The sequence below is a fragment of the Plecotus auritus genome (genome assembly GCF_963455305.1).
Source record: "Plecotus auritus genome assembly, chromosome: 2".
Taxonomy (NCBI): domain Eukaryota; kingdom Metazoa; phylum Chordata; class Mammalia; order Chiroptera; family Vespertilionidae; genus Plecotus; species Plecotus auritus.
Window position 1 is genome coordinate 6,422,431 of NC_137771.1, and position 26,288 is coordinate 6,448,718.

General features: G+C 46.1%; 1 protein-coding gene across 2 annotated transcripts in view; it reads right to left on the minus strand.

The window, feature by feature from the left end:
• Nucleotides 1-1,086: 1,086 nt before the first annotated feature.
• Nucleotides 1,087-26,288, minus strand: part of MTOR (mechanistic target of rapamycin kinase) — a 115,473-nt gene continuing 90,271 nt past the window's right edge. Inside the window, exons 37-58 of one of the 2 annotated variants that reach the window (XM_080657502.1) lie at nt 24,313-24,428; nt 22,955-23,072; nt 20,549-20,797; nt 19,869-19,969; nt 18,990-19,086; nt 18,589-18,687; nt 18,178-18,300; nt 17,807-17,989; nt 17,284-17,418; nt 16,890-17,064; nt 14,888-15,023; nt 13,857-14,004; nt 13,123-13,245; nt 11,668-11,750; nt 10,280-10,352; nt 9,703-9,777; nt 9,166-9,301; nt 8,166-8,231; nt 5,400-5,480; nt 5,044-5,124; nt 2,651-2,756; nt 1,087-2,007 (exon numbers count right to left, since the gene is read on the minus strand). In XM_080657502.1, the coding sequence (XP_080513628.1) occupies nt 1,992-2,007; nt 2,651-2,756; nt 5,044-5,124; nt 5,400-5,480; nt 8,166-8,231; nt 9,166-9,301; nt 9,703-9,777; nt 10,280-10,352; nt 11,668-11,750; nt 13,123-13,245; nt 13,857-14,004; nt 14,888-15,023; nt 16,890-17,064; nt 17,284-17,418; nt 17,807-17,989; nt 18,178-18,300; nt 18,589-18,687; nt 18,990-19,086; nt 19,869-19,969; nt 20,549-20,797; nt 22,955-23,072; nt 24,313-24,428 (2,520 nt within the window). In that variant the 3' untranslated portion in view covers nt 1,087-1,991. The remainder of the gene's footprint in view (nt 2,008-2,650; nt 2,757-5,043; nt 5,125-5,399; nt 5,481-8,165; nt 8,232-9,165; nt 9,302-9,702; nt 9,778-10,279; nt 10,353-11,667; nt 11,751-13,122; nt 13,246-13,856; nt 14,005-14,887; nt 15,024-16,889; nt 17,065-17,283; nt 17,419-17,806; nt 17,990-18,177; nt 18,301-18,588; nt 18,688-18,989; nt 19,087-19,868; nt 19,970-20,548; nt 20,798-22,954; nt 23,073-24,312; nt 24,429-26,288) is intronic. The other variant, XM_080657503.1, reaches the window with a different exon arrangement.

Here is a 26,288-nt window from a genome sequence, read left to right on the forward strand (position 1 = left end):
AATCTAACGCCATGTGTCAAGCTGCACTGCATGCTTTACACGGGTTATTTCATCCTCAAAACAACCTTATGGGGTAGACCCTACTATTATCTGCACTTTCAGAGGAAACAAGACTCAGATTCTACCTGTTTTAAAACCTCACACGGTTCCCTTTGTCCACAGCATCAACTCCTGGCTGTTGAACTGTGAGGCAGGCCAGTCTTGCCCCACGGTACTTACTAGCCTCCCTTTAGTTCCTATTATTCCTTTTCCTATTAGTCATTTTATTCCCCACTGACCACTGAAGCAGTTGTGCTGAACTATGAGGTTCAACTGTGTGGAACTGCCATTTTATGTATCAACATGGCTGCATACGTGCAATCTAATGTAACTCGTTAAGTATTTGCCATTTCTGCCCCTAGCCAGTTTTCTCAGTGGCTAGAGCGTCGGTCTGCAGACTGAAGGGTCCTGGGTTCGATTCTAGTCAAAGGCCGTACCTGTTACAGGCTCAATCCCCAGCCCTAGTCAGGGTGTGGGAGGCAACCAATCGATGTGTCTCTCTCACAATGATGTTTCTCTCTTCCTCTCCCCCTCATCTTCCACTTTCTTTAAAAATCAATGGAAAAATATCCTCTGGTGAGGATTAACAACAAAAAATTGCCATTTCCGCACCCGTTTCCTGCTGAGAATGTCCCCACTTGCTTCATCTGACAGTTTGTGCTCATCCTTTAAGACCCTTGGCAAATGCCCCCCTTTCCCTGACTTTCATGGCTCACCGCCCAGTGCAATCAGTGAATTCAGAGCCCACCTGTGGCTCACCCCCTCTGCGTGGCTCCTCACCACTTAGCATGGTGGTTCCGGTCCACTCCGGCCTGGTGAACAGCCTGAGGAAACCAACCAGGTCACGTCGATCTAGTGTCTTTCGTAGTTCCTAGTACCAACTGCTTAATGAATGCTGAAGGAATAATTGCTTCCTTTATGAACTAATAATTATGAATAAAAAGCCATTCATACAAAAAACAAAGGAAAAAGCAAAAACATAACAATAAAAACAAAAGGGGAAAAAGCAAAAAAAAAAAAAAAAAGGAAAAAATAGTTATTCATACACGTTTTTAAAACTCTGATGTCATTTATTGGCACAAAAATTATTCTGATACAACATGGAGTCTAGACATGGTACACTTTATACTTTGTGCACTTAGTATTTCTTTTGCTCATCATTCCCAACATGTAGGAGGTGAGGCCTTCCCTCTGTGCTCAGCACCTCCATGACACCACTTGTTTTCCAAGCCCCTGCTCTAAACACAGAGCATTCAGACCTCACTAGACACATCCCAGAACCGCGTGGGCCACTCCTCTGCACGGTGTCCCCTCTGTGCTTGTGCTCAGCCGAGGCCGCCAGCATTTTGAAGAAACCCCCATCCTAGTGGTCTGGGTCTTGGACTGAAGTGTTACATCGCAGCATCACAGGTGAGGCAGAAGACAGACCTTTCCCACCCATTTTGGTCCATCTTGCAAATGCTGTTGCTGGACCAGTGAGGTAATGGGATGGGTGAGTGATGAAGTGGGCTCCTCCCACTTCCTTACAGTCCAGAATCCTAGGACGTGTCCTCCATGATCCGAGGTTTCTGGACTGCGCTGAGTTTGCTGTGTGCATGTTGACAGGAAAGACGAGGCCACGCTGCTATCAGCAAACGCTTACGATGAGTTGTGAGTTAAGTCAAAACCCGTAATTCTTAAGTTATGATCTTCTGTTCCCCAAAATCAATGGCTTGATTTCTGTAGGATCACTGTCCTGGGAACCAAATCAAGCCTGTGTTTCAACAATATATTCTTCAACAGCAGCTAGAAAGTTGGTTAAACCAACTCTTAATATACAGTAGTTTTTTTCATTTACATTTTGAAATATTTAACAAAGCTGAACTTTCTGACCACTGTTTCAGCTTAGTGGAAGCATATACCAAAGTACAAAAGGCTCAAGAGAAATGCTGTGGGCACGTCTGGGCCTCCAGTTACCAGAAAGGACACCTAAGAAGACAGAAAGAAAAGGAATATTTTAATAATTTGGGCTCTTCAAAGCTTTACACAGATAATTGAAAAAGGAAAGACCAAGGTCTGACAACCCCTGGGACAGTGCCTGAGATCTCCCACCACTAATTGTGCGGGACGCACGCATCTTTTCCAGCCAATGCTGAGCCTGCTGTGCTCCCAGGACACTTCCCTATAGCCCTCTCTCATCTCTCCCTTCAAGCGTGCCTCAGGCAATCAATCAGAGAAGACCCCAAGGGGTCCCTGACGTTACAATCCCAGATCATAAATGTGTCTTTTCATCTTCTCTGTCACTGCTCTGGTTTCTTTTTTCTTTGCCCTTCCTGTATCTCAGAATTGACAGCAAAAGTCCAAAAAGATCCCTCCACCCCGTGAAAATAAGGAGGCCTCCCTCTTCTAAACCATGTTAAATGTACTTTTAACTTACTTTGGTGTTTGCCTTCCAAATATATATCCTTTTGTAAAAATTTTCTTCTTGTTAGAACAATAGCACACACAGTGAATACAACTTTTAAAGAGACATGAAACTATGATTACACTTCACGGGTATCCCGCAAATCATATGTGCGACTGGACACAGGGTAGGACCTGACTGCTTATGTAGTTGGAGACGCCTACTCACCAGCCAATGTAGCACTGGCAGAGGTTTTCGTGGGATGTTGCTTGTTTGATGAGCAGCTCCACTTGCGTTGGGACATCCAAAGTATCATCATGAGAGAAGTCCCGACCTAGGACAAGAGAAACGAGAACATTTAATCTGTCCCTGGTTTTCACCTCCTGTTTGGCTTAACTCTCTATGCAGCCCAGATCAGTCTATCCTTATACCGGTGTACAAAGGCTATACGAGAGTTGGATTTTAAATTCACCTCCACGTGACTTGAGCCTTTCCTCCCACAGGACAGTTGCTTCCATTATAAATTCATAACCTCAAACAGGCACGTGACACTGCCTGGCCAGCTCATGCTGCTTCTTTGGCAACATGCCTTTCCGTTTCCATGAGGATTATTTCAAGTCCTCTATTCTCCCCAAATGTCCAAACCTCTCCCCTGCCTCTCGCCCTCAGCAGATGCCCTCATCTCCTGAATTACTGAACTGTGACACAGTTTTTGATTTTTGATGTGTTCAAGGTGCTGCATTTGTTCGACATGCGTTTCCTCTTTTTTGCTCCCATGACCCTGGAGAGCTGTCCCTCCTCCCATTCAAGGGCAAGTTCACCTGTGCTTTGGAGCCTTACAGTATCAATTACCCTTCCTTTCACTTGTGCCCTCAAACTCTCCCTCTCAACTGCCCTTTTCTGTTTTGTAAACATGTTCCTCTTTTCTAGTAAAGAAAAAAAACTTTGTGCACACTCCCTCCCACCAGAACAATTTACACCTTCTCATGCAACTACTCCTTCTCTAGATATGTCCTCTCATCCCTGCGCAGCCAAACTTCTCCAGAGTTTTGAACTTGTCTGCTTTCTTTGCTTCTCTCTCTCACTTCATGTTCCCTTCAATTGCTTCAGTCTCTCTGCCAGGCTCATCCCAGCTCTCAGAAGGTCACCAATGACTTGGAGCCACCTTTGAGCCCTCCGCATCATCAATCCTTTTGATTCCACCTCCTAATAATGATGTCTTGAATTCATCCCCACTGCCACCACCCTAGTCTAATCAACTGCCTAGCTGGGATGGCTAGGGCGGGGGCTCCCTCGCCTCTAACCTGTTCTCCACACACAGCCAGAGCAGGCATAGTATTTCACCCACCCAGACCCCCCTCTTCCCTCCCACCCTCTTAAAAACCTTCAGTGCTTTCCCACGGCCCTTAGGATATACGATAAAAATGTAGGGTCCTGTAAGAGCTGATCCTGGGCTACTCAGAGTCAAAGCATTTTGCACTGGGCTCCTCCCAGCTTCCTTTCTCTGGGGCAGTCAGACCAGCCCACTTTTGCTTTGGGGCTTCCTTCCTTCCCTCTCTCTTCTTCTCTCCCTCTTTTCTTGCCACACTCCCTCCCACCAGAACCATCTACCCTAATTAACTCCTCTCAGATTTTACCTCCTGCGCTGGTTTGCTCAGGGAAGCTTTTCCTGAACTCTGGTCTTAGATTACATTCCTCTGTCAATGGCAGCAGAGCCCAAGTCCCTTTCTTCCACTTTACACAGTGAGAGTTCCCCTTTGGACCCCGAGCCCCGCAGAGGAGGGAATCTGTCCGTTTTACCCACTCTGTTTCTTCAGCATCTAGCTCAGCCGTGGGCAAACTACAGCCCGCAGGCCGGATCCGGCTGTTCTATCCGGTTCTCTTGCTCTCCCCTCCACTCCTTTACTTTGAATTTATATTAGTTCACACAAACACTCCATCCATGCTTTTGTTCCGGCCCTCCGGTCCAGTTTAAGAACCCATTGTGGCCCTCGAGTCAAAAAGTTTGCCACCCCTGATCTAGCTCTTGTAGGTACTCAATAAATAAATATACCTTGACTACCACTCTATGTGCCAGGCCCTAATGTTAATCACTTGGCACCCCATGTCTCATTGGAGCCTCACCGTCTTCTGAGAGGCGTTCTCGTCATCTTTAGACCAAGACACACACGGGAAGCGGTGGAGCTGGGTCTTTGGCTTCCCCGACTCCCGCCCCCATGTCCCACTGTCTGGTCAATGTGACATGTCTCCTCTACAAAAGCACGCATTTCTCTCCTTCCAGAGTCTCCACTCGATTACAGCTACCAAAGTTCATATCGGCAATGATCAGGGTGGTCAGATTTGCTCTAATATCAGTCACGATAAACTTTCCCGAATATGGCTGACTTTGAACCCAACATAACTTTACTTATCTCTGTTAAGCTGAGATTAACCACATTACTTGAAGTAAACTTATTAGAAAGAGAATCAGAGAGGGTTCTTAATTGATGGTTTCAAAGACACTCCAGTTAACAACATAGTTTAGGCACCAACACCACTAGAAAATGGGGGTGACCACCATTCCAGGAGAGAAAGTCACTCAGATTTTATGTCCTTGTAAGTAAACATGTCCACATACTCACCAGTGAGCTTATCTCGAACTCTGTTAATAATCTGAATAGCTTTCTTATTTAGGGCCTCTGGTTTGACCAGACCATCTCCAACTGGAATACACGAAAGTAGAAGTAACAGTAAGCATGGGATCATCATAACAGGTTCAATAAACGCCCCTGCTTTTCTCAAACGTTCCCTTGTGTGTTGAGCAATTCTTCCTCTGTGTCTACCTTTGTCCTCAGAACATAATGAGAAATTCATGGAACCTTTTTTTGCTCAAAGGCGGTTTTGTTGCTTCATCTCATTGACCCTCTTGTGGTAAAACATAGCTGCTATTTTCTTAATGAGCTAGTTACTGGCACAAGTCCTCAGAGGTTGGACTTACTGAAAGAATGAATAGATTCTGGCACTGTGGTCCCCGTTTTCTTATGGGCTGGTTCCCCAAGTTCCACACCATCCAAAATTTCTAGGAGGAAAACAATCAATTAGCAGAAAATTTAAAAAGCCATTGTTCTGAGGTATTAGCTCTAATTCTTCACACACTATATTCCTTCTGATACTGGCCCTACCTACCTCTAGGCAGTGGTTCTCAACCTTTCTAATGTGGCGACTCTTTAATACAGTTCCTCATATTGTGGTGACCCCCAACCATAAAATTATTTTCGTTGCTACTTCACAACTGTAATTTTGCTACTGTTGAGAACCGCTAGCAGGGTCGCCTAAGACCATCGGAAAACAGATATTTACATTACGATTCATAACAGTAGCAAAATTACAGTTATGAAGCAGCAACGAAAATAATTTTATGGTTGGGGGTCACAACATTAGGAACTGTATTAAAGGGTCGGGGCATTAGAAAGGTTGAGAACTACTGCTCTAAGGGGAAAGGAAGTATTATGTTATTCTTTATGTACTTAAAAGCTTTTAAATCTACAAAGCATGACTTTTCAGGCAAATAGCATTAATGAAATGTTCTGACATAGAGAATAGGAGTATGAATCAGAGACTTGGTGACTTATTTGGTTCGACAGAAACTGGCAATAATATAAAGAAAACCAGTTTTCAATGGGTTACACATATGACTGAGGATTTTTTTAATTCTCAATATGTTAAGAGAGAAAGGGAGAGAGAAACATTGATGTGAGAGAGATACATTGATTGGTTGCCTTCCGTATGGGCCCTGATTGGGGATTGAACCAGCAACCTTTTGGTGTACAGGATGATGCTCCAATCAACTGAGCCACCCGGCCAGGGCTGAAGTATTATTCTTTGGAGGAACTTATACATCAATTCTGGGGAGAAAAAGTCCTCAGGCTTTAGGGCAGGGGTGGGCAAACTTTTTGACTCGAGGGCCACAATGGGTTCTTAAACTGGACCGGAGGGCCGGAACAAAAGCATGGATGGAGTGTTTGTGTGAACTAATATAAATTCAAAGTAAAGGAGCGGAGGGGAGAGCAAGAGAACCGGATAGAACAGCGGATCCGGCCCGCGGGCCGTAGTTTGCCCACGGCTGCTTTAGGGTCACCCTCCACTGACTATGGCCTTCAGGAAGGAAGAGTCTAGAGTCAGAATTATGAAGTTTTTTACACATTGCCCTTGTACACTATGCACCTTCAAAATGAACCCAGGAATGATAATACTTTTTAATGAGCCTCTGGAACTTAACTTTAAAGGCATAAAAAAACAACCAGGTCCTTTCCCACCTGCTGGCATCAGAGCTGGCTGTCCTAATTCCCCTCTGCGTGCCCCAGGAAGCATGTGGAAGTCACCCAATAAGGTAGTGAAGAAGTGAGCCCTGAGCGTTCAACAATAAGTCTCACATACTTTGGGTGAGACCAGTCACTTGCACAAGGTACCTCAGATCCTGTGTGTGATTTAGGTATTTAAGGATGCTCTCATGTGTCTAGGGTAGAGTCTACACATGTGCAGAGATGTAACCCAGGATTCCAATTTCCTGCCCAGAACACCCTTTCCCTTCTACCTATCTGGATTCCATCCGTTCAGTAAGTCTCAGCTTAAATTCCACCAACCCAAGGGCTCCCTTACCTACTGTAGTTCAGATTGATTACTCTGTTCTCTAAATCCACAGTCTTTCTATTCCAAACCTGATCACGTGGTACTTGATGTGTAATGTACTGTTCTCTTATTATTTAATATATATTTTGGTCGATTCTGTAATGTGATTCTGTGCTTTAGGGCAATCTCTATGTCACATTCTTTTTGCATCCTTAAACATTACTTGGCTTAGCTAAGTAACTAGCTGCAAATGTTCCATAAATGACTGAAGAGAATATTTACTTTTTTTTACATCCCCAACAGTATTTCCCAAGATGTGAACTGTGTAGATGTTAGACTTTATGAGGAAAAGAGGGACAGGCTGGGGTGTGGGGACAAGAGGAAGGCTAAACAAGTTAAACAGCTTTACTGTAAGACCTCTGAAGAGTGTTCACACACAAACCCTGTGGGGCTCTGGCCCTGTGGGGCTCTGGCCCTGTGGGGCTCTGGCCCTGTGGGGCTCTGGCCCTGTGGGGCTCTGGCCCTGTGGGGCTCTGGCCCTGTGGGGCTCTGGCCCTGCGGGGCATTACCTTCCTGGGGCCCTACTCTGTGGACCACTCTCTTGGAAACAATGTTTCGCGTGGGTTCCTGGCTCCTCAGGCAGCAATGTGAGTACACTTCTGCTGTTTCCACCTCCCCACTTCTGAGCTGTTAACAATGCTTTAGGATCAAGGTAGTATAGCAATTAACTATCCCAATCCACGCACTGCTAAAGGGCATGCTAAATACTAACTAATATTCAGACACACCTTTAACTTTATTTCTATAACTACATTAAGACTGGATAGCTTGATCAAAATTTCCGAGCTTTAGGTACCCACTCCATCCTGAGAGGCATTAAATAAAAAAACATATACCAGGTGCTTGGTGCTCAGTAGATATTTCTATACACGTCACTGAGGTTAAATAAATGCCTCTGAGGTGAGACTTTAGCAGTGACAGAATCCTCCTTCCCTTAGGGTGACTTCCTTCAGATTCAGCATTCGTTCCTCCTGTAAGTCATGCCTCCTAATGGCAGCAGCAGAGCTCCCCCTGTTCTAGAAACACTCTGGCTAGAAGGGGACATAATGTGCAGTCTCCCACGGGGGGCACCCACCTACTGACTGGCCAGCAGAGTAGGAATCTGTCCTTGTCCGGGATCGTTTGTTGCCTTTGGTATTTGCTAGAGAAAGAAGTAAAGGGACGATTAAAGAGTTCCTCAGACTTTGACTTGAAAGAAACTTGGTTGATGGGACATTTTCTTACAATCATAAAAATACGGTATTTCCAAAAGCTGTATCCACTGAGACAGAACCAAAGATGTATCACTCAGGAGTCGTGGGTGGATGTTAGCATGGATGTCCAATCCTGAGGGACTCTATAGCGTCAGGTTGGATTTAGATAATGTAAACCAGATCCCCTAAGGTGGAAGCATGACTTAATCGCAGTGATCAGACTCCTCTTGTTAGTAAACTCTTCTTGTTAATAAACTAAGAAGGTGGGAACAAAGGGCAGATGGAGACATTGCTGACTCAAATCACAGCTGTTTGCATTTCCTATCAAAATTCCAGCTTGTTACTCTATATGAAACCTAAACAAACAAAAAGCACTGAGGTACTTCATTTATACTGAAAAATATTTTAGTTAATATTCAAATTGGTGACTGGAGTTTTATGTTCTGGTTAATAAAAAATACTTGAAATTCATTTCCAAACACCAGAGGAACTTTGTGAAATGTAATGCAACTGCTCAGTAATATAGCTCAGGCTCCAGGGTTGAAGGGCCATAGGCTAGTGCAGTGGTCGGCAAACTGCAGCTCGCAAGCCACATGCGGCTCATGAGCCGCGGTTTGCCGCTCTGTTCACTGAGTTTGCCGACCACTGACCTAGACTCTCGATTCCAATAATTACAGGCTGTTGTTGTTCCTTGTGATTAAGCCCCTATCCCAGTGGTCGGCAAACTCATTAGTCAACAGAGCGGCAAACCGTGCCTCGCGAGCCGCATGTCGCTCGTGAGCCGCAGTTTGCCGACCACTGGGCTAGTGAAATGTACTGAGTCAAATACTCCTAATTTGGGAGGGTGCAGACTCCAGCTCCCAGGCACTTGCTAATACTCACTGTCCATCAGCCTCCAGTTCAGCAAGGGGTCGTAGACAAAGGCTTCCAGCACAGCCATGACGCTGTCCTTGTGTTCCCGAAGCACTTCCATCACTGTGTGGCATGTGATTCTATAGTTGCCATCCAGACCAGTAACCTGTACAAGGGCCAGAGCCACTCACCAAACAAGTCACTGATACTGGCCCCTTAAGGCCTCAGGACCAAAAGTCAGACAGTCGAGAGGGTCCACCACCCCCACTGAGGAAGCAGACACAGGCCAATACCCATGTATTAGGCTGGGAATGTCTTCAGAGCAAGGGATCAGTGAGGTCACAACTGTGATTCATATGAAACACTGTGATTCATGTGACATAAAGAATGGTAATACTTTCATAGATTGATCATTTTTAACACAATGGAAAATAGGAGGAAAAGACTACAAAAATACTCCAGGCATTTTGGGGAACTGGTGAGCTCTAACAAGCAAGTCTGTTGTCAGAGAGGGTTGTAACTGTATTGCCCCTATTTCAAAGCAGCTTGTTACCAGTATCTACTCACCTCCATAGCATTGGTCAACATTCTTGTCAGTCTAAACGGAATCTTCTCTGGGAATTTCTCTCTGGTCATAGCCACCTACGGGTAATAAAGGGAAAAACCCAAGTCCAGTCATTAGATTGTTTTCTTTGGCTAATGCCAGGTAAATGGGGTGGGGGTGGGGGGCTTTCCTTTCCTTTCTATTTCAATTAAGCACAGAAATGAAGTAACTTGAGTTCAGTGAGGGGACTTATCACAGGGATTTAAAAGACAACTAAGAAGAAAAAAAGAGAGAGAGGGGAAGAAGAAACAAAAAGAAAAGTGTGCATCATGCTCAGGCCTTGGGCCGGCAGGCCGTGCGGAGGATGAGGGTCTTCCATTCAAAGAGGCTCAGTGAGTGAGTGGCCCTTACCCCCAGAGCAGTTTGAGTCCAAGTAAACCAAGTATTAAAGAGCATAGATTTCAGTTTTTAGACTGACAGCCTAGCACCTGGGCAGGAGAGGCAGGGGTGAGCTTGAGTTTGCCAAAGTGGTCAGAGGAGGGTGAGAACTGGCCATCCAGGAAGGTGAGCTTTCTGTGCTGCTCTAGAGCATGTGCTCACCTCAAAGCAGTCCCCAAAGTCAATGTGCAGGATCTTCCCACTCAGCCGGTCCAGCATCAGGTTGGATGGGTGTCTTTGAGAAACAGAAATAGAGACCGGGGGTGGGGGGGGTGTCAAGAGAGCAACACTGATAAATAAATCAATAAGTATGTGATACTCTAGGCCACAGGCTGGCAAAGCACACCTGTCAGGCCAAATCCAGGCCCTCACCTGTTTTTGTAAATAAAAGTTTTATTGGAACACTGTCATGCTCATTTTTTTAAGTATTGCTTCAGGATGCTTTTGTGCTACAACAGCAGACATGAGCAATTGTGACAGAGATCGTGTGGCCAACAAAGCCAAAAATATTATCTGGCTCTTTAAGAAAAAGTTTGCCCACCCCTGCCCTAGGCCTGAATCACAAGCTGCCCACGATACCATGATAATCTAGTCACAAGATAAATTGTTCCTGGCAGTGCTGGCATCTCAGAGTGACAGGCTCTGTCATTACTGCTTAGGACCTACCACAGGGCCTCGTCGCCCTGAGCCCACCCAGGCAGGACCACCTGAATTCTGTAGACAGGCATTCTGCTTTTTTTTTTAAAAAAATACAAGTATTTATTATTTTTGTGTGATAAAATTATTTTTACTCTCAAATAAGTGTATGAGACATGATCCCAGGAGAAAAAATAGTGAACATAAGAGAAGTAGTTTTTAAAAAAAGTCTGTTGAGTCAATTTCTGAACATTCCTTAACCACTCCAGTCAGTATATTAAGATGAAATTTATTATGAAGAAATATTGGCGGGATCTACTTTGGTTGGTTTCAATTACAGAAATAGAATTATTTATCTTAATATAGTAGTGATTGATAAATGTTTATTGAATCAATCAAATCAACTGGAATTAATATGGTTTTTTTAATACATGAAACCAACCTATGCAGAAAGTAGTACCCTTTTTTAAAAAAAAATATATTTTATTCATTTTTTACAGAGAGGAAGGGAGAGGGATAGAGAGTTAGAAACATCGATGAGAGAGAAACATCGATCAGCTGCCTCCTGCACACCTCCTACTGGGGATGTGCCTGCAACCAAGGTACATGCCCTTGACTGGAATCGAACCTGGGACCTTTCAGTCTGCAGGCCGACGCTCTATCCACTGAGCCAAACCGGTCAGGGCGAAAGTAGTACCCTTGAACTATGATTTTCCTTCCCTTTAGTTTGATGTGCTGCTCGCAGGCACGGATAATAAATAGGAGACTAAGGTTGATGCTGCAAAAAATGCCTAAAGTACAAAATACAAACATTTACCAAATGGTCAGAAATATCACTGGAAAACAAAATAAAACCATTCAAGAACACCACAATGGAGAAAGAAGACTTAAAGAAACAAAGTAAACTCACTCACCTGTCTCCCAGGCCCAAAATATACCCAACCATGGACATGACAGCTAAAGAGCGGGTATAATTGGTTCTTCGATCAAACCACACCTAGAACACAGGAGCATGAGTGAACCAGGCTCTGGAAACTTTAAATGGTTTCCACAGAAGTGTACACAATCAATTACTTGCTTATACTCTATCATAAGCAGTTAGAATGTAGAATGGAATAAAGATCCCATTCACAATTACCAAAAATAATAAATCATGCTCGGAATAAACTAAAAAAATGTGCAGAACTTAGATGAATAAGTAAGTTAAACTCAGCTTAGAAATGTAAAGACTTGAATAAATGAAAATATCCATTTAAGGATATCCACTTAAGATTGTCAAGCTATCCTCCCAAATGATTAGGTACATTTAATGGAATTCCAATAAAACTTCAGTGGCACTTTTTTGGGGGACCTTGACAAAATGTTTCCAAAATGCATCTGGAAAATAGCCAATGAGAAGTGACTTGTATTGAGAGTAAGGTACTTGAGGAGAAACAGGCAGAAACATTAATGAAAGAGAACAGAAGCTCTAGAAAGAAATCCCAAGGCATGTAAGAATTCAGTGCATAACAAAAAAGGGGCCTGGCTGGCATGGGTCAGTGGTTGAGCGTCACCTATGAACCAGGAGGTCACGGTTCAATTCCTGGTCAGGGCACATGCCGGGGTTGCGGGCTCGATCCCTAGTGTGGGGCATGAAGGAGGCAGCCAATCAATGATTCTCCCTCATCACTGATGTTTCTATCCTCTCTCCCTCTTCCTTCCTTTCTGAAATTAATAAAAATATATTTAAGTGAAAAAAAGAGAATATTTTAAATAGGGGAAGGACGGGTTATATGGTAAATATTGTGGTATTGGCTTGTCATCATAAAAAAATAAAATGTATATCCTAATGCTCGATTCTAAATTGGGTTAAAGATTTAAATGCAAAAACAAATCGTATAATTATTACGATATATGTAAAAAGATATAATCTTGAAGTGCAGAGGGCCTTTCCCCCCCCCCTCTTTTTTTTATTAGGGTTTTTCTAAATATAAAGCCCAAGGCACAAGTTTTAAATAATTAAAAATCTGGTAATTTATAACTTTAAAAATGCCTGTATATAAAAAACAAAACAAAATTCAAAATCAAGAAACATACCATTAACAAAATTAAAACAGCAAATAAACAGGAAATTTATAACACACATGAAAAAGATTTAATCACCTTAATATATAAAGAACTCAAATACTATCATAAGTAACAGGAGAAACATTAAAGTACTAAATCTACATCTGCTAAAGTGCACGGCTTACCCATTTAATCTTTGTAATAGAAGATTGCACATAATCTCCAACTAATCATGACAAAATGCGCCCACAGGAGCATGAACAAATGAGAAAGCATCCTGACAAGAGTGCGTGTGCCAAAGTGCATGGAGCCGAGTGCCGTACCTCGGAGCTGGGACTTTTCAGCCACAGCAGCTTGGCCAGGTCGTCCCCGGCTGTGTTATTGACGGCGTGCTCAAACACCTCTACCTTCTGCATCAGAGTTAGGTGATCGTAGTCCGGAGCCATCTGTATCAGGACACAAGCATACTGAGAGAGCAGCCCAAGACAAGCAGCTTAAACCCAAGAAGAAATAAGGCTGAGGTCCAGGCAGAGCTGGGTTCCAATTTCACCACCACAGCCAAAAGGAGAAGTGAAATAAGAACGTTGCAAAGGAAAAAATGGGAGGGGCCACTCTCACCTAGCACCACAGGAACTGCCAGAGCCTGAGGGTACATCAGGCCTCACAGCAGCACAAGCCCCCTGGTGAGAACGAGCACTGGAGGGGTCACGTTTCTGGGTAACAAACCATCTTTCTCATTACCTACACGTCTCCTAAACCTCACTTCTCCACAGGCCAGGGCTCTGTATGCATTAGGTACTGATAAGTCATACTGTCCAGTCTCACCTCGGATGGTGAAACCTTAAATTTTGGGCTTTAGGGTCCTGTTTCTTAGAGAAGGCTGTCTTCTTTAGGACTCACTTCCTTAAACTTCTTTAATGGCTAATTCCCTCAAATCGACTTTTCAGTGATGGACATACAGAAGAGCACAGAAAAATAGCTTTGCGTAGCCTTCCCCAACTGGTCAAGTTTGCTTCCGAGACGTTATAGGGCTGGGTCTGGCAGCCTCATCACATACCCGCAACATGATGCGATGCTCAATGTTGAGAAGGATCTTCTTTTTCTCCCTGTAGTCCCGGATGAGGGCATGCAGTGTGTCACAGTGGGGGACCCAGCCGATGAGGCCCGAGTTGGTTGATAAAGGAATGACTGCATATCTCTGGATGCTGGTGCCCACAGGAAAGCAAGATCATTGTACAGTAAACAGAGTACACCTTTGACCGCTCATGGCACATGCAAACTAGTGTCAATGAAGCCCCTGCACGGGGCTGTTGTGAGGTGTGTGATGAGAGCATTTGCAAAGAATTAAGGTATCACATAAAGATGGTGCCCTGACAGTGCAGAAGCACAGCAGTCTCTCAACCAGCCTAACAAACTCAGTGCTTTGAGGGGAAATTCAGTGATTATTTCTAAGCCTAAAATAACCTCTCACATGTTCCAACTCAGCTTAGAAATGTAAATATTCATAATCTTAATAGAAAGAGGGGTAAGAGTACTGAGGACAGGAAAGGTCTGGCCGGGCTGGAACCCCACCTTGGCTACAACACATCAAATTTGCAGAATCTGCCGAAACCAGTTTGGCTCAGTGCATAGAGCGTCGGCCTGCGGACTGAAAGGTCCCGGGTTCGATTCCGGTCAAAGGGCATGTGCCTTGGTTGCGGGCACATCCTCAGTGGGAGGTGTGCAGGAGGCAGCTGATCGATGTTTCTCTCTCATCGATGTTTCTAACTCTCTATCCCTCTCCCTTCCTCTCTGTGAAATATCAATAAAATATATTTAAAAAAAAAATTTGCAGAATCTCCAGTCTAATGGCCACAAAGTGTCCCATTCTGGATCCTTTGGAGGTTGTTAAAGACATTTCACATGCGAACACTCTAAAAATATGGAGGATTTTTCTTTTTGTGTTTGATACCATGGCTATCGATGGCTTCCTGTCAGGTATATATTTTTCTTATTTTTATTCATACAAGTATGTGACTACATGGGAGAGATGTAGGAAAAAACTAGAAGACTTCTCAAATCATTGCCATTTCCATGCATCCTGAATACCTGAGGTTCTTCCGAAGAGATGTTGGGTCATTGGCCAGAAGGGTGTTAACCAGGCCGAAGAGCTGCATCACTCGCTCGTCCTGCCGCAGGTCTTCATGGCCCTTCAGGAGGAAAACGAACTCATGCCCGTTGCTGCCTGTAAAGGATGGTAGGAGCAGTTAGTGGAGATCAGAGGGTCTTAAACCTGTCAGGGGGTAGACCACCACTGTCTTCAAAAGATCCGGCAGACTTCATATAAAACTCCCTAGAATCGATAAAAAGAACAGCCCTGCTTTTGATGCTCCCTCAATGTGATGTTTAATTTAAAAAGAGCCAGACTGGTGTGGCTCGGTGGTTGAGCATCAACCTATGAACCAGGAGGTCATGGTTCAATTCTCAGTCAGGGCACATGTCTGGGTTGCAGGCTCCATTTCCAGTAGGGGGCGTGCAGGAGACAGCTGATCAATGATTCCCTCTCATCATTGATGTTTCTATTTCTCTCTTCCTCTCTGAAACCAATAAAAATATATTTAAAATAAACAGCCCTAGCCAATGTGGCTCAGTGGATAGAGAGTCAATCTGTGGACTGAAAGGTCTCAGGTTCGATTCTGGTCAAGGGCACATACTTGGGTTGCAGGGTCCCTGGCACTTGTCGGGGCGCGTGCAGGAAGCAACTAATTGATGTCTCTCTCACATCGATGTTTCTGTCTCTCCCTCCCCTTTCCACTCTCTCTAAAAATCAATGGAAAAATATCCTCAGGTGAGGATTAACCAAAATTAATTAATTAATTAAATTTAAAAAGCTCTGTCTTTGAGGACCAGGAATGATTCTTTTTATTGTATTTTAGAGAGGGAGGAGAGCAGAGAGAGAAACATCAATGTGAGAGATGAATCGGTTGGTTGCCTCCTGTATGAGCCCCAGCCGGGAATTACTAAACCTGTGACCTTCTGGTGATTGGGATGATACTCCAACCAATTAAGCCACACTAGCCAGGGCAGGACCAGGAATGATTCTGCATAGAAATGGTCATTCTGAATGTTTCCCTTCCCAACACACTCTGGCCTTCTCTGTCCTGCTCTGACCTGAGAAGCCTGGCCTCTCCCGACTGTGTCACCTGGGCTCCCGGTTGGGCTTGGCCAGTGAGGGCACTGGCAGGAGGTAAGAATGCAGGAAGAGACAGGTCAGGGTATTTGCCCGACACCCAGCCTGGCCACAGCTCTAGAAGCAGCTATGTCCCTCTACCTGGGCTATAGCTTCTGGTGGTAAAAGCCCTTGGTGGGTCTGGAGAGTGGGGGTAATAGCTTCTCACTGTTGGTTCTCCTCTGCTCACACCTCTGGAAACAGTTCCTTCATTAGGTCTCTTTGACTAAATATTGCCGGGAACCTGACTGACACATGTTTTAGTATTAGAAGATACCAGTCTGTGGAGAGACAATCACTGTGGACAAGGAATTGATGCTGATGAATAATCGCTGCATTTAGAAAACATGAGCATTAGTACTAAAGGCAAAAGACCTCAAAGTGCCACAAGAGTACTTAGGCCTCCCAAAACTATCCCGACAGGTAGCAAACCTCACTGTGAGGATTCATTCCTACTTGTTTGGATTTTACACAGTCATTTCCCACAAAGACGGGCTGTGATGGTAAATAAAACCATAGTCCAGAGCTCAGAGGTCTTCCTTCAATGTAGCCTGTCACGTCCATGCACCAGATGGCTCTGTCAGCCTCACCAGTTCCCCCACCGCTGCCTCACAGTTCCTCCATGCTGCCAGCCTCACAATTCCCCCCACTTGGTTTTGTGCAGGATCATTATGCTTCACTTACACAAGTGCAGCTTTATGAAGGACTAGGAGTCCCAAGGAGGAAGGAATAAGGAGAAATCCACTTGTCCTCTATTCCCCTCATAGTAAACATGGGAGAGACAGAGCATGTGAAAGGTCAGTGTGAACAACAAGCAGTACTTTCCAAGATGGGGTAGGGGTTCAGCCAGGGTGAGAAGGAGACGCACAGAGTGGTCCTTACCCATAAGTGTCAACTTCCGGGGCCTCTGCTTGGATGTGATGACTTGCAAAGATGGTGCAATGGACTGAATGCGAATGATTGGCTGGTTGGGGTCATATGTTCCTGGCACAGCCAATTCAAGGTCCCGGCACATCAGAAGTTTGGGGGAAACATATTGCAGTTCTAAGGATGTGAGCTGTGAATAATTACCACAGGGATTAGTTTTCTGCCTCCAGGGAGGAGCTAAAATGCAATTTAAGTATTTTTTAATGAATTGCTAGTAGCAGTGACTTGTCCCAAATCTGCAAGTACAAGTGAAAGCAGGTGCTTTGGGATCAGTGTTAGAACATTGGCAGGCAGTAAAACAGAAAGGACTATGATGACAGTTAATCCTGCTAGAACCTGAAGATCCTACCTGAGGCAGCTGCTTTGAGATTCGTCTGAACACATGGTAATAGAGGTCCCAGGCTTGGGTGAGGTCCTTGACATTCCCTGATTTCATGTACTTCCTGCACCACTCTTGGGCCTCCATTAAATCTCGACCATATGCCTGAGAGGAATGCAGGGGAAATTCGCAAATGGTTACGGGTGTTGATTTAAGCCACAGGCTAAATCCCAGCAGACAGCAGCACCCCTCAGAGCACACTAGCTGGAAGGCAGTGGCATAGATGGCTTACGAGGGCGGCTCTGCAGCTCTCCGGTCCAGGAGCTCCCAATTTCAGGTTGGCTTGTTAGGTAAAGTAAGATCTCGTGACGGATCTTGTGGTTTTCCACTTAAAATTTTGGGAGGGTTTATAATTTGACAATTAAATTTCTGGTGTTTTTATATCCTGTGACCTCTGACACAGTACATTTTATTCAAGTCAGTGGAAAGGCTAGAAGGAAAGGGGTCTGACAAAGGCTTTGGGCCATGTCTATCAGGCTTTGCTACCCCATACCTGGTTAAAGGATGTCTCCTTCAGAGTCTGGGGTCCCCGTTCCATCATCGCATGCAGGGGCTCCAGCACCTCAAACATGCCTTTCACGTTCCTCTCCCCAAAGTACAAACGAGAAGCTTCTTCCAGGCCTTCATGCCACATCTCATGCCACAGGATGGCCACTCGAATCAGCTCCTCACTCACCTGGATTCCAAAGGGGAGGAGAGAAGACCAAGGATAAACTAAACTCAGAATGTCTTGGAGAAATAGAAGGTACTCTTTCTGGCAGCCAGAGGGAGCATGCAGCACTGTCACGAGGAAGATAAACAATAGCTCAAGCCCTCTGGCCCGGTGGCCAGGGTCGGTGGAAGCCCGCACTGCTCCTGACTCACCATCATGGCCTGCTGCACCAGGGTGTTACTGTGCTCGCACATGTTCTTCAGAATCTTGTTGGCTGCATTGTGACGGGCTATGGTCGTAGACTTAGAAGCCACAGTCAGGGGGTAGATGAGGGCCTGAAGCAAACAGAGAGGAATATGTGCAAACCACGTGTGAAAGGAGCCTGCCACTAACTTTAAGGAGGATGACAAAAGAAACTGTATGATCCTGATGCTCGTTTGAGGACCAGGCGGGGCCATCGCTCTCGGAAAAAGGCTGCTGGGACGGCCAGCCCGGCAGACGCTTCCAGCAGGACGGGAGGCGGCCCCCTTTCCTCACTGTCTCTGGAGGAGCTTTCGGAAAGGCTGCGCACCACAGCAAAAGGCAGCTGTCAGATGAGCAGCTTGCCCAAGGTGTCCACATACCTGGGGGTGGTACCGACCAATGTCTGTGAGAAGCTGGTGAATGAGGCGGCCCACCAAAGGCCTGGGCGTATCAATTCTTGCAATGAGCTGAGGTATAACCTGTTATTAAAAAAGACACAGTTATGCAGCATATGAGACATGGGAACAACTCTGGTTATTCTGGGCGAGGACTAGCTCTTGTCACTTGTTTTGGTAGATTCTGTTGGGCACTGAAATGGTTCATTCCCTTCAGTTCTCTGAAAGAAACTAATGAAAATATGAAGTCCTGACCTTGGGACTGATCCCTACTTCCTCACCACTGTATACCGCAGGCCACCTGCTACTCCCAACCCTGCTTGGCTCAAAGTGGAGATGGAGGAGTGAGAGTTGACCCATGCTCACCTGTAACCAAGTACCCTCACCTGTAACCACGTGTCGATCTGGATGGCTTTCACCCCTTCCACTAAGGCTTCATTTACATCTGGCCAGTGACCATAATCAAACCATAAGGTGAGGACTCTGGGAAAGAAAAATGAGAAAGTCAAAGGAAATGGTTTCCTGGTTTGTCTGTGTTTCTCACCTTTAACTGAGAGGAGAAGAGCTGGCAGGGCCTCAAATCAGTGGCTCTCCAAGGTGTTTGCTCTCAGGACCACTGCGATTGGGTGGTGGTGGAGGCCGCAGTGTTCTACCAACACCACAGGACCATCCCAAGTGAAAAATCATTTCATTCAGGTAAAGTGGAGGGATCACCATGGTACAAACTCAGAAATCTAACAGATGGGCCCTTGGGCAACGCAGGGATAATCTTTGCACAGGTAGAAAGTCACCTAGACCAGTGGTCAGCAAACCGCGGCTCGCGAGCCACATGTGGCTCGTGAGCCGAAGTTTGCCGACCACTGGCCTAGACACCAGTGGCAATTCAGAAACCTGATGCTTAGAGGGCTGGATATCCCAAAACAAAAGGAGGCCACCCTTGTCACCTGCACCTGCAGCCTCTGGATTGGCTGGTCCATGCCATTTATTTAGCCTCTCAGAGTAGGCTCTAAAAGCTGGGGGGATTTCACCAATATTGCAACAAACAGGTGAGTTTCTTCTTCACTATGTAACAAACCACAGGAAGACTCCTCAGGCCACTTCTCCTCCTTAATCTTTGCAGGTTCCACCCACAGGGGGGGAGCCTGGTCAGCTGTTACTCTTGGCTGTACTGATCGGGGTGGGGAAGGGAGAAGGACTTCAGGTATAAATTCTGGGTTCTGCCATTCCCATGGCCTACCACAGTTTCCCCTTCCCATCCCTGATACCTGAGAGTATCCTGGAGGTTGTTGCCTCGTGACAAGGAGATAGAACGGAAGAAGCCCTGGACGGCGGGGACAGTGTACATCAAGAGGGTTTTGGATAGATCCTGTAGGAACATATGTGTTAGTGACACTCTTGTCTCGGCTTTCTCATCTGCAAAATGGGCAAAAGCATACTAACTGTACCCATCTCCAAGCGGTAGTGAGGAATAAGTCAGGTAACACATGAAAAGCCTTTAAATCGGTACCTGGCACATAGCAAGCACTCAATAAATGGCAGTGGTGTCATAACTGTTATTATCTTGGGGTAATGGTGGCTTCCTGAACAGCCCAGGGTACACTCTGAACTGAGAGCCCAAAGCCAGAGGAGGATCCCGCCAGGCTGTCCTCAGAGTGGACCGGCAGATGTGCATGGCCACCCACACACACAGGTGCAGGGCCTTGGGAGGATGAGCTCATGGACAGGAAGAACGACAAGGAACTCGTTCTTTGGCTCGGGGCTACATCAGCTCCCCAAACACAAGTATGCACACAAAAGCTCCAACGATGCCACATGGCACATAAGCAATGCTTTCTAGCTCCATCTGGCACTTTGGAGTAAAGCCTCAGATTCCTATAAGCCCAGCCACGTGTCCACTCAGCGCCTGGTGCCTGAGTCAGTCCCCGGAGGAGGAAGGGCTGGGTACCTCAGCGACCTTCTTCTGCAGAGGAGAGGGTGTAGGGCTGTTCTCGCTGCTCTCAGCCTCGCTCTCGCTGTTGCTGCCCTCAGTGCTGGTGGCGGTGGTGGTGGCAGCTGCTGTGCTGGAGGCAGTGGTCGTGTTGGTGATGTTGGCCCCGCTGGCGTGACGCAGCTTCTTCTTCTCGTCGCGGGCTTGGTTCTGATGTTTGTAGTGGAGCACAGCTTCGAAGTTCATCACTGCCCACGCGTGCCAGGCCTGGGTGGGGCAGAGTGGGGACAGACAACGGGCTGTGACCAACAGCAGTGGAGGGGGCTTGGGCATCAAGGGCTGGGAGCCTGAGGACGAAGCTGAGGAGGAGAGCTGTGACTGCCCTTCCTCATTGGTCAGTAGAGCAAAACTTCAACTCAGTTCGATGTGGCTCACTCATGTTGTGGCACCTGTATCTGGCACTGTGGTGAGTGCTGTGGGGGAAGGACATCTGAGAGGAGCAAGCTCTGGTCCTGATCAGGGACCTTCTAATCTAGTAGGGGGTTCACTCACAAACCTCAAGACAGGCAGAATTCGACAGGGGCAATTAGAGATGGACAATGGGAATGCCAGGGACAGGGCCTGGAAAGCTTCACAGAGGAATTTGGGGTAGGTCTTGAGCAGCCTTTGATGGGCAAGGAGAGAACAATCGAGAGCAGTGGTCAGGACTTCCTGGCGGGGGAAGAACAGGGACAAAGATGCAGGTGGGGCCAGCACAGGAAACAAAGAAACTGATGTGACTGAAGCTTAGGGTGTGTGCAGGACAGTGGTGATGGGAAGGCTAGCCAAGTGGCGGGGTCAGATCATGGAGGGGTCGCATATCAGGCCCAGGAGGTCCCGTTTCATTCTGTAGGAGATGGAGCTTTACTTTGGCAACAGTGCATACACCAGATGATTTCAGAGGGCACAGGTTCAGGGCAGTGATGGTGAAGGCCTTCACCAGGTCATGTGACAGTAGGAAAAGGAACACATTTAGAGCACCGGGACATTGTGGAGGGTGAACTTTGCTCATCATCTAGCCCTCACACCTGGCAGCTCAATGGCTGTTTGCGGGAAGGAACCTCAATGCTTACTGGATAAAGGAGGAACTAATCACACCTGAGGTTTGGGCCGCAGTGATGCTATGGCACAGCACTGAGTGGTGCAGGAAGCATGAGGCAGAGTTGGATTGGGCACCTAGTAAGCTTGCAATTAGACTTTCTAAATAATCATGAAATTCCTTTGTGTTCCTTGCTAAAACCTTCCTTTAATAAAAACGTGTCCATTTCTTCTCCTAAGCAGAGAGACTGATCATAACTGAACTTTATTTGATGAGTAAGAATTCTTCAATGACCCAGGTTCAGTTTTCCCACTTCCTCATTTACTCAGTAAATACCTCTTGTATATCTACTATGCACCAGGCCCTGAGCTGGGGGACACGGTGACAAGACAGAAGCAGTCCCTGCAAGCACGAAGGACTACACGATGGATGGAGAAGACAGCATAAACCCATTCTAGGCAGGAAAAATCTAAAATTTCTAGAAGCAGTTTTTTTTGTATGATTTGTTTTTTCCTAAAAGTTGAATGAAGCAAAGTCATCTGGTTAGGAGACAGCTCAAATGAGTACAGTTCCAGATATTTAAGGGTTTACTGGGTTTATTTTTCCAGCCCTGGACTGAAGCTGTCCTAGAGTAATTATGCTGATAGCATGAAATGGGCATTTTTTAATAAAGATAAGATTTTTGTTTTAGATGTTTCTGTGATCTTCAGATACAAGTTTAGAGCCCGGGGGTATTAATTCACAAAGTGTTAGCAGGTTAAGAAGATACTGGAAAGAAATCAGTGACATCTGCTACACCAAGCAGCTATTACCAGAAGGCCCCTGAATGTACACTTCCAAGAACTGCTCCTCTATTGTCAGCTGTATCTTTTATGCATTTCCTAATTCTGTTTATCTTCTTGAAAAATTTCCTACAGTATAACAGGATGTTACCAAGAGCTTTCCAATAAAAACAGAGAAAGTTAAGTTCTTAGATGAAGAGCAGGCAGGAATGGAAGTCAGAGAGGAGTTGGGAAGGAACAGATGACCCAAGGGAAGATAAAGTTCCAGAGATTAACCATGTGTCCAGATGTTCCTAGGAAAACAAGCAGCTAAGGGGCTGGAAGACAGCAGCCACGTGCGTAACAAAGGTGTAATAAATCTTTCTCAAATGAAAGAATCCATCTTTCTACACCGATTATACTTCTAAGGGGCCTGACAGACTGGCTCCCAGCACTCAAAGAAGCAAATTCACAGTATCAGACCAGCTGCCAACCATGAGCACGAAGGAGCACAGCAGGCTGTCGGGTGCTGGGGTGCCATCTGGAGAAGGCCGGGCTGGGGCCCCACGCCCTGCGTCAGGTTACCTTGTACCAGCTGCGGTCGTGCTCCGTGGCGGCGCTGTAGTACTGCAGGACTTTGGGGATTGTGCTCTCATTGATGCCCTGGAGGTTCAGCTGCCACTCCCCAAGTTTCAGGAAACACCTGGAAACAGAGAAACAAGCCCCCTCAAGTTGCTCCCAAGGAGAAGGAGTTATGGTGAAGAGCACTACAGCCTTTCTGAGGTTACACTTGCTCTCAGGAAGCAACATGATAGAACCAACAGAATTGCAAACTACAGGGGAGAGAAAAGATGGGCGTTTGGGGATAAATTTTTATGGTATTACTAGAGGCCCAGTGCACCGATTTGTGCACCGGTGGGGTCCCTCAGCCTGGCCTGTGGGGATTAGGCCGAAACCGGCTCTCCAACACCCCCCAAGGGGTCCCGGATTGCGAGAGGGCAGTTCTCAGGTGACGCACCAAGGAATTGGGCTCCCTCCTCTCTCGTTCTGGGTGCGTCAGCCAAGAACCACAGCTGCCAAGTCACTGCAGCTCGGCAGCTCCTGCATGGAGTGTCTGGTCCCTGGTGGTCAGTGTGCATCATAGCTACTGGTCAGCCAGTTGAAGGGTTGGCTGATGGCTTAGGCCAGTGGTCGGCAAACCACGGCTCGTGAGCCGCATGTGGCTCGCGAGCCGTGGTTTGCCGACCACTGGCTTAGGCTTTTACATATATAGATCTTATCTTCTTGACCTTTATCCTTCAATGCTAGCTTAAACCAGGGATCAGGGACAGTAAGTTTGTATGGACCTATTTTTCCCAAATCCAATTTTGTGGGTGACAACAGTGAGAGTAATTTTCTTATTGCCGCATGCCATATGGCTTCTCCCTCACTTTCCCTTCTCCTCCATTCTTCATAGTGACAATATTCACAGCTAGCATTTACTGACTGCCACTCAGTTCCAGGTACGGCTCCAAATGCTTGACAATGTATTCTCTTCGTTAATCCTCACACTACTTAATTCCACCCTAGAAAAATAGGAACTCTCACTATCCCCCTTTTATACGATGAGGAACTGGAGGCACAGAGAGGTTAAGTAACTTAGCTAAAGTCACACATCAAATTAGCAGCACATCTGGCATTTGGAAACCAGGAGTCTCTCTCTGAAGCCTGACACCCAGGAGGGGAACACCACCTGGGTGCTCTGGGGCTGCTGAACCCTGTGGAAATAAGTAGCAGAGGCTTGGAGAGCAGCACAATTTGATGGCTGCCTGGGGTCCCTACAGGAAATGGTGAGAGATGTAAGCAACTGGCTGCCCAAGGAGCCCCGAACGTTCCCCTTGCTACAGAGGCTGCTGGCGTGGCAGGGCTGGAGTGTGACTGGCCCTGGCCAGTGAGGACCTCACCGGGCCATGAGCTTGTGCAGCTCCTGCTTGTGCTGCTGGTCCTCGGTAGCGATGGCGTGCTGGGCCTGCTGCTGCATGGTCTGAACGAAGTGCTGCATGTGCTGGAAGGCATCGATCTGTAGCAAGACAAAGGCACAGGGAGCCACTTGGCATGGGGCCCAACCTCATGGGAAATGTAACAGGCATGTGAGCCAACCCCTCTCTAAACAGAGCACCTTGAACGTAGGGTAAGAACTTATTGGCCAGAGGACCAGCAGGGCATGATGCTGGGAGATGGCTGGGCTTTTCAGGAAGATTCATATTTTTTCAATCCAAGTCTCAGCTCTCCTTTGCCAACTGTAATTACTACTTTAATAAGCCTTGGAAAAGCTACTTGCCTGGTTACCCGAAATAACAATTCATATGAAGTAATTTGAAATAACTGCTTACTTCACTATCAACATATTGCCCTGGGGGAAATTAGGCTTATGGGGAATTATTTCAGCTAGTAAAACTTTAGTATTTGTTTAAAACACTGTGGTACCTTGGACACTCCAGCAGAGCAAAAACTACAGTTAAAAAAATCTGATTGAATCCTCAGTACCCAAATCAGAACACAGAGACAGGTGAACCCTCCGTGCATCCACGGGGAGAAGGTCACTAGCTAAGCAGACACCCAGCTGAAAAGGGTGGCTTCGTAGCAGTATCTTCAGAGCATCCTCAAGCAGTTAAACCTTTTTATGCAATGGGATTTCATGCCAAGAGAGCAGGGGGCACCTGGGTTAGAACAGAAGTTCCTGGTAAACAGGAAAGCCGACATCAGGAACAGGTAGCCGAACTAGGGAAGAATAGAGATAGCCAGAGATCGGGGAGTAAGTTACAAGCCATCTGTATAAACCCACCACATCCAGACACACAGCATCTTGATAAATTGGGTCCACACATGAGCCCACAAATGGAAAAAAATGGTGGAAGTTCAATCTACTAACGTAGGGAGGAGACCCAGTATGTGGGAATGTAAAAAACAGGCTATGTGTTCTTGGCTGCAAAAGAGGAGGGAAAAGAATAAATATTTCAAATAAACAAGGTCAGAATGATCTTATAGTAAATCATGAGTCTTCTTTAAAAAGACAAAGGAAACATGTCAGTGATGATGGCTTGAAGGAAAATGAAACTCCTTGGATTGGGGGCCAGGGCCAACCTCAGATACTTTTCGACATAAGGAAGTACTTGGCGTTAATTTAAGAGTTAGGGCTGGCACAACTTCCTTGCAAGTTGGCCTGCGTCCACCCGGACCTACTTTTTGTGTTTTTTTTCCACAGTGGCACCCGTGCCCTGGCCTCTTTCTTTTTCTCTACCTGAATAAAACTTGCTTTGTTCTTATTCCAATTTGTCCTTGAAATCTTTCCTGGGCGAATCAAGAACCTGGAGGTCACCTGCTATGTGAAAGGTCCCGGGGCAGGGCCAGTCTCCGGGGTGGAAATAGTTGGGTAACAAGATGAGCCACTTAGTACTCATGTGCTCTGGAATAATGGAATCAACCGTAACTCCTGACTATGAATTCGTATACTGGCCTCCAACCTATGGTTCCAGCTTACAGGGACCATACCGTTTATGAAGTATGTGTGATGGCCCATGTGTCAGGCACTTTACCTAAACTTGCATAATGACCCCTTAAGCAGGAAGACTTGAAACCTGACTCAAGAGATTCCAAAATAAAAAAATAAAAGAAGAGCTAGGGCTAACCCAGAGCCAGAATGATGTGACAAACACTTTATCAGGCAGTGAATCCATGCATGAGGACAGGGCAGACACACAGATGGTCCCAAAGCTAACAAGACACCTGTTTCCCTCAGACAGCTGCCTTTGCAGAGTTCTAGTACTCACCACTGGTTTTGAAAAATGAACTACATTAGCGTCCCACACCTGGGAAGTGATAAAATGTTCCTTTAGTTTCCTTTCTATGAGAACTACATTGACCATATTTGAAAGAAAAA